Genomic DNA, 8,114 nt, shown 5'->3' with positions numbered 1-8,114 from the left:
GATTCGGGTTTTGTCTGTTTTTGTTGGTTTTTTCGGTTATTTATCAGTTTTTTTCTTAAATATGAGACATACACTACCAAACACATATTCCGACGACTGCATTTTCAATGTAACACTATCAAATCAATTATTCTTTGAGAAATCTATCATTTACCAAGATATATTGATGATAATTGAATCAAATAGTAAAGAATAATTTAAGTACTCAATTAAAAATCGATTATTTATAACATGAAATAAATTCGTTTACTTAACAAAAGAAAACTACCAATCAAATTAGAATGTAAATGCAAAGAATTAGATTATTATAATAACAAAGAACTAGACTAAAAATACAAATGACTAATATGTACCATAAAATTTTAGAAACTTTCTATAAAAATATACATATATATAGGTATAATAATAAATTTAAATAGCTACTTTTATAGTCAGTTTGGTTTGATTTTTTCCGGTTATTTTTTGATTAAAACCAAACCAAACCTAAAAGTATTTTTTTTGGTCGGTTTGGCTCGGTTTTTTACGAACACCCCTTAGTCTACCAAATGTTGGAGCAATACGGCGTCGTGTTGTTGGTTGTTAGTTGTTACTATCAACCCTTCAAAGTTTCTGTTCCTTCATATAAGGGAGAATTAAAACAGTTCAAAATCTCTCTAACGGAAAAATGGGAGACAAAACGACGAATCATGAGATGGTGGAAACGCCACAAGAAGAAACACCAATTTTAGCTGCTGAGTCAACACCGCAGCCACCTCCTCCGCCGGGAGACGGCGGCGGTGGAGGAGGATGGGGCGGTGGCTGGGGATTTTCTGCGTTTTCTTATCTTACGGACCTTCAGAAGGCTGCTACTGTTGCTGCTGAAGAGATATCCCGCAATGTACTTCTCATTGTTTTTTGCATAAATAAATGTAGCTCATTATCTATTTTGTAGTATCATTTTTCTAAATAGAATCTAAGAAAAATGCAGCGTCGAATCAAATGTAATAGTAAGTTCATTTTGTACATTCTGCCTTTTTTAAAGACAAACTCTGAGTATTGGGGGGGATGTAAATGATACGCGTAGTTGAACTCGACTAGTTTGTGACTGAGGCATAGTTGATTGATTGACTCATTGATGATTGGAAGCTGATGATGTCGCTCACCTCGTGTGAATAAACTTTGAATGACAGTAATTTTTAATTTCTGGCAAAGCAAGTATTTAACTGATCTAATATCTGACTAAGGGATTTTATGTGTCTCTCCTTTTGAAAGTGGCGTGGTGAATACTCCGTTTGTAACGCATGGTACTCTTCTTTGCTTGTTAACAAAACCCATTAGCATGATTTTCTCTTCTATAGGAATGAAATAGGCTTTAATAGAGTACAATGGATATAGACGATTCATGTAGCAGACCATAACTAATTTGGAATTGACACTTAGTCGATAGTTGATTGATCGATAGGTTATGCAACTTATGGACGTTTCATATTGCTCTTTGCTTAATTGTGTGTTACTTGCATTTTGTCATCTTTTGGTGTCGCATGTCTAGGTTTTCAGTTTTCCCTAACTACACACTGCAATGACAAAGTATTCTTTATCATAAGTGCAATATTTTAATTGCTACTATGACATCCTTCACCTATGTATGTCAGTAATATAATAACGTCGATATTAGGAATAGTTTGGTAAGCCATGTTGAAACTTGAGGAGAACAATTATAACGGGATTTTGGTGGACCTCTGGTAACCTATTAAGTTATGCTAGCCCAGCAGCTGATGTCTTCCTTTAGGCAAGATGCCCATTGTTTCAGATCTTCATTAGCAATGAAACAGTAGTATCGAGAGGAAACTTGTTCCAGGGCTAGGTGGTTTTCCATGAAGGCAAAGATCCCTTGAACTGATTAAATCTATACTACGTGTTTTTGTTATATCATCAAAACCACTGTCAAATGCTCGGTAAATAAAGATGATAGGTGCCTTACATTCAGATTTTGTTTTGTTGTCATATGTTAGCTAGTTCTTGTGTTTGAAAGAGGCTCATCTAAATGCTGGAGCTTGGTTACAGTACTGCAGCTTGAATTCTCTTTTAAGGTCCTATGACTAGATTGCATTCATTGGGGATGCCATCTAAATTGAGTTATTTTTCCTTTCCCACCTTCTGTTTTTTTATAGGATCTAGAGTCTGTTAATACAGCTTAGTTCAATAAAATGAGTTGAGACCTTCTGACTGAAGTAAGGGTCTCAAAATTCAAGCCCCATATACATTTTCCTGTTATTATCCTTCTTGATCTTGATTATTTGTCGCACAAGCTTGGGTTACTTGTTCTTTCAACATTATGGAAGGAAAATACTCTTAGACAGATGACCTTAAATTCCCAGGTGGCTCTATTGGTAGACTCTGACGCCTCAGATAAGGACGATTCTGAAATATCTACTGGTGAAGTGGAAACTGGAGACGAGAGTGACAAGAGACGCAAGGCTGCTCTAGAAAAATTAGAGAAAGCTAGTGAAGATTCATTACTTGGCCAGTCAAGTGATATTAAACAGATGTTAGATGTTAGTTCAATTGATACACATTGAGATGTATTTCTTTTGCAAGGTTTTATAAGCATGTGAGGCCCTCCCATCCCCTTTTTCTACCATTTATAGAGAATTATCTTAATTGTAGAGGTAAATTTGCTTTATTTGTTTGATATGGCCATGCTTTTAACCATGCTAGAGTAATTTGCAGGGTTTGAAAGTTATTGACCATTCAGTCGAGAATTTTGCTTCAGGAGCTTGGCAAGCATTAGGAAACACAATCAAAGGAGGTTCAGATTTAGTCCACAAGTATGTCTACCAATATCTGAATTGTCAAATAATTGTGTCATTCTTCAGTCCGCACTTCAGGAAGTTTACAAAGCTAGATTGGAGCAGCCTTTTAAACTGGGTTTAAGCAGTTATTCCTGCATCATGGGGTGTTTAAGAAGCAATGATGTACCAATTGATTTTATGGAGGTTTCAGATGATTGGGGATTAAACTTTAACTTAAATGTTCCGATGTGCTATTGGATAGCGGTAGCATGGTGTAACATCATAAAATATGACACATGACTTAATGATTTGCCCCCATGCACGCACAATTACATCAAGGAAAGCTGAAAATGAAGAAACTTTCCAATAAGCACGAGAACTGGTTGCCCTGCAGCCATGTTCAGTTTTGATTCATTTCCTGGGCGTTCCATCATGTGGCACAGCTGAATTTGCTAAGCCAATGATATTTTGTATTTATAATTTCAGGCTTGAGAATTCAGCTGTAGATATTGCAGAATCAATTCAGCATGGTGGTTTACCTGCCACAACCGGTTCCGTTGGACCATCGATACTAGAGGTTGTCTCAAGATTTGATTTTCTTTTTTCCATGTCTTCAGCTCTGTTAGTTATATTTGAACCTTTCTGCAGACTGGAAAAACTTTCACTGCTAAAGGAATGGAAGTGATTGAGCTGCTGGGGAGAGAAACTATGGATCTTCTGATTGCAGAAACTGGTATTAATGTTGACAAGATCTCCAAAGATGCTGAAGGGAAAATAGATGAAGATCAGTATTTTGAGGAAGTCACATTTGACCGATGCTTTTATATTTATGGTGGTCCCGAGCATTTGGAGGTCTCTTCCTACTAATACTAGTGGCTTTCTTTACATTTTGAGGTCCCTTATCTATTTATTCATTTGAAAAGCATAAGTTTGATCATATGATTTGCTCACAGGAGCTGGTGGCATTGTCCAACCATTATGTGATGCTGTTCAACCGAAAAAAAGCAAAACTTCCATCTGATCAAAGGTCTTCGTACGATGGAAAGCTTAAAGAGGTTCAGCAGATTTTTGACTTAGTTCTGAAGTAGATGGAAGTGATATAGAGTTGGAAAAAGGGAAGAAAGTTGAGACTGGAACCTGGGATAGCACGGATGAGGTGAAGAAATTGCATGATTCTAGTGTGAGCAAAGCTGCAGAATTGGCAGCAGGGTAACATCAAGCTCTGATATGCTCTATCTGCTTGCTTTTCTCTACTATTTTCCTTGTTTGTGGCAGGGGTATCAGTGGTTCTAAGGGCCCAAAAAGAGTCCCCTTGATTGCTCAACATTTTGGGAAGTAAATTTTATTTGTGTGAGGAGCCAAGCGCTAAGACACTGCTGCACACTACAAAATTAACCCCCAAATAAAAAAGTGACCCGAGTTCCCTATTACAGCAGCAAAACCGGCTGCAGTTTATGGAACAGGTCACAAGTGCAGTGTACTAATGAATTCTACCATGCTTCGATCATTATAGACATTTGTTAAATTGCACCAGTGAGGCAAAAGACTTAAACATCTATAACTTTAAAATATGTACAGGTGTAGTTGGGAGTTGAGGGCTAGCTCACTTGGTGAGCTCCCTGCCTTCCACAATTGAGGTGTAGGGTTCAAACTCCATCAGTAGTATAGCATCCCCTTCCCCTTTCCCCCTTTTTTTTAAAAAAATGTACTGGTGTAGTTTAGCCCTTTAAAAATCTCTGATTTCCTTATTTCCAAATCATCCAACAGATAGCAAACTAGAACTGTTCCCTATTTGCCTCAGTTTTTTCCAGCATCAGCAGCCCATCTAGCTCCAAAACAAGCCTTCGTGTCCTTGGCATCACCCATTTCATTCCAAACAAGCTCAGCACCAGAATCGATAATTGCCCAACCACTCTCTTGGTTGCTCAAACTTTTGATCAGTGCACCTCTTTTTAAGAGGGTCATAGTCTTCTGACTTTACCTCTTATTAATGTGTTGATCAGCTATTAGAGGCCATTAATATGTTGATCGACTATTCCAGATTGTGCCCCTTTTATGATATTTGGGCAAAAATGAAGAGAGAATTACACTCACTATTGGGACATTGGCAATTTCAGTTCAATTGGAGTTTTTTTCTGGTCTGAAGGCTGGTACTACAACTAGCATGAAGCTAAATTCTGTTTTGGATATTACTACTTCCACCCAGTGTTGTCAAAGGCGAAAAGCTCTAAAAAGCGCTCTAGGTCTATTTGCGCAAGGAGCAGCTACGGGAAAAAATATAATATATTTGTAATTCAAGAACAAAGTAACAAATTCATTTATAATGTTTTCCTTTACAGCTAATACACTTTTTTTTTATAGTTATTTTTTAGTGTTGCTTGATTCAAGAGAGAACTCATGGACAGTGAGGCGCACGCCTTAGTGACTTGCCTTACACTGAAGCGCAACTAAAGCGAGGCGAAGCGCCCTCCTTGAGCTTTTCTGAGCTTCAGGGCTTAAGTGCGCCTTAAATGAGCCTTTGACAACACTGCTTCCACCAAAGTAAGGATGTAGATATTAAGCACTTCTCAAGTTTTTCTTAAGTTCGTAGGAAGATTTGAACTTAGAGTTGTAACCTTAAATTCCATATGGAACCTTTAATTTTGCCTGCTCCTCAAGTATTTAAAGGGCATATTATACAGTTTCCAATTAAATAGGAGCTCATTTTAATGATTTTTTTTAACATTATTAATGTAGTGAAAGGCCTTTTAACTGAATGGAGCTATATACATGTTAGAGATCTTTTGAAAAATGTGTTTGACTTATATTTAGGGTGTCAAATGGGCGGTTGAGCTGATTTTGGGCGAGTCAAAATGGGATGAGTCAATAAATGACCCACCCAAAAGTTATTTGGGCTGAGATGGACTGGTCAAGATGGGCTAAAATTTGGGTCATAGCCCAACCCGCCCAATTCGTATCAAGTTTTAATTAATGTGTGTTGTTTTCTTATGAATTATTTAATTATCAAATAAGACTTTTTTTTGTTATGGTTATATATAACATATCAAACAAAAAGGAATTATTTTAAAAATATTTTAGCAACATTACTGTTACATCTCGCGTTTTCGTACGTAAAATTTCGTTTTCAGTTAGCCAACGTAGACTCGAGGATCAGATCATCTTGACGTTAACGTACTTACGTTATTTATAACAAGCGATAAATAAGTGTTATGAAGGATAAAGGGGTACACGGATTAACGAAAACGAGTTTCGTTGGGTGTGGCCAGTTTGGAATAAAATATGGATCGAGCGATAATACCCGATAATTATGAACTAATACCATGCAAGGTACCATATGGCCACGGTAGTATAATATATAAAGTATATATAAAGTATTTTAAAATAAATAAAATTTTAAGTAATTTGGGGCAGTTTTTAAATTATACGGGTAATTGGTTAATTACCGGGTAACAAAATATTACCCAGCTAACTAATAAGCGGACAAAATTTAATCAATTATACCCTGAGAACGTGGCAGCCCCTTTATTAGTTTTAAGGTGATTCATCAATCACCTTTACATGTGTCAAAGTCCAAATTATAGATAAGACTTTTTGTGAGCTTTATCCTTTAAAATGAAAAACATTACACTTAAGATCATTTTACATTTTGTCCATGGACTAACGTGAAAAGAAGAAGCATTACTTTGGCATTTAAGCCAAGAAGTATTTCCATTTCGTCCAAAATTCCTTAGGTTAAACAACATTCTGCCTTGGATTAACTTGGAAAGAGATTCCTTAGCCAAATCCATTTCGTCCAAATTCCTTAGGTTAAACAACATTCTGCCTTGGATTTTAAAATCCAAGATCTTGGAACAGAAGTTGCTTTCGTCCAAATTATTTAGCCAAAGTTCGATTGGAATTCAAAGAACAACAACAATTTTGTTCAATCCAAGCCTAGGTTCGTTCGTATTTTGCAAGAAGCAGAAAGCTTCATTTTGTTCAAATAAATTCTAGGAACAGGTATGTTAAGGCTAAGTTTTTCCTTCATTTTAGCATGATATCGTAATTACACAAGTCTGATAACGAGGCATAAAGAAAAATTCGTATCCAGAATTTACGTATATTTTGCTAGTCTTGCAAATTACATATATTTTTCTAGTTTTGTAAGTTACCATATTCTTCTTATCGGGACTGCATATTCAGTTGAGTATTTCCTTCTTCCGGTCAAAAGAGTAGAGAGTTTACATATATACAGTATTAAAAGTATTTTCATTACTATCGAGCTATAATCGATGGGCAGGCCTCTATTGGGCAACCTCTAATAAGATGGTAAGTTATATACCGAGCCTATTGTGGTCGAGCGCTTATGAGCGAGCCCAGTTGGTCGAGATACAGAGCCTAGTATGGCCGAGCACTTATGAGCGAGCCGAGCTTACTACGGAAGAGCAGATATATATGTATACTGAGCCTTATAGGGCCGGACAGCTATTTTACTCACTATATTGAGAGAGTTGAGTCAATATCAGCAGATGAGCATATCTTCAGATTTTCTTGACTCCCAGTTGTTTTCAGTTATTATATTATCAGTTAAGTTTCAGCTTTAGTATATTGCCTTACATACTCGGTATATTATTTCGTACTGACGTCCCTTTCTTGGGGCGCTGCATTTCATACGTGCAGGTTCAGACAGACAGACGAGTAGACCTTCTCAGTAGGTGTATGCCCGAGTTCAGCCTTATCGGTAAGCTCCCCCTCTTTCGGAGTTGCCGGGTCTAGCAGTTTGGAGTACACCTTGTGCATATATGTAGATGGGTTAAGGGTAGGTCGGGGTCCTGTTCCAATCATAGTACATCTATCAATAGAGGCTATATATCCTGTCAGTTAGTACAGTATGTTGGGCTTGTAGGCCCTGTACGTATATTTTGTTGGCTTGTCAGTTGTAGTAATTATGACGGTCTTGCCGGCCCAGCTTTATGTTGACGTTTAGTCAGCGTTAGTCTCTATTCAGTTTTATATTTTGCATCGCACATTATCTTGCAATGTGGCTCATGGCCAAAATATGACATTACATGTTCAGAGTCTCTTAGTTGCAAGTGATACGCAAGGATAGTTGAGGCACCGAGTGCCGGTCTCACCCCTAGGCTTGGGGCGTGACAAAGTGGTATCAGAGCAGTTCTGTCCTAGGGAGTCTACAAGCTATGTCTAGTAGGGTCTTGTTTATAAATGTGTGGTGCACCACATTATATAAGCAGAGGACTACAGACATTTAGGAGTTGGTTACCCTTCTTTCAAAACTAAATCGTGATGTAGCACTGAGTTATAGGAAATTTGAGTTAAACTTACATGTTGACGTTTGCATGCACA

General features: G+C 37.3%; 1 protein-coding gene and 1 long non-coding RNA gene across 2 annotated transcripts; both read left to right on the top strand.

Moving 5' to 3' along the window:
• The first annotated feature begins 636 nt into the window (after positions 1-636).
• On the top strand, positions 637-4,464 carry LOC107774150 (uncharacterized). Its single transcript, XM_016593629.2, has 5 exons — positions 637-877; positions 2,710-2,807; positions 3,258-3,348; positions 3,420-3,623; positions 3,725-4,464. Exons 1-5 carry the CDS (start codon positions 665-667, stop codon positions 3,857-3,859), a joined length of 741 nt encoding a protein of 246 aa, XP_016449115.2. The 5' UTR covers positions 637-664; the 3' UTR covers positions 3,860-4,464.
• A 1,956-nt stretch (positions 4,465-6,420) lies between these two features.
• On the top strand, positions 6,421-7,777 carry LOC142180664 (uncharacterized). Its single transcript, XR_012709293.1, has 2 exons — positions 6,421-6,770; positions 7,431-7,777. It is a non-coding gene; the product is annotated as an uncharacterized LOC142180664 (long non-coding RNA).
• Positions 7,778-8,114: the final 337 nt, after the last annotated feature.

Source organism: Nicotiana tabacum, chromosome 5, assembly GCF_000715075.1.
Source record: "Nicotiana tabacum cultivar K326 chromosome 5, ASM71507v2, whole genome shotgun sequence".
Classification (NCBI taxonomy): domain Eukaryota; kingdom Viridiplantae; phylum Streptophyta; class Magnoliopsida; order Solanales; family Solanaceae; genus Nicotiana; species Nicotiana tabacum.
The sequence above is the reverse complement of the archived record's forward strand: the minus strand, read 5'-3'. Positions and strand labels throughout refer to the sequence as shown.

What these genes read in the sequence shown, in the direction of transcription:
- LOC107774150 (XM_016593629.2), top strand. Translation starts at nt 665, where the DNA reads ATGGGAGACAAAACGACGAATCATGAGATGGTGGAAACGCCACAAGAA. An exon ending in GGTTCAGATTTAGTCCACAA is followed by an intron (nt 2,808 to 3,257) that starts GTATGTCTACCA and finishes TTATAATTTCAG; the next exon opens with GCTTGAGAATTCAGCTGTAG. An exon ending in GTGGTCCCGAGCATTTGGAG is followed by an intron (nt 3,624 to 3,724) that starts GTCTCTTCCTAC and finishes ATTTGCTCACAG; the next exon opens with GAGCTGGTGGCATTGTCCAA.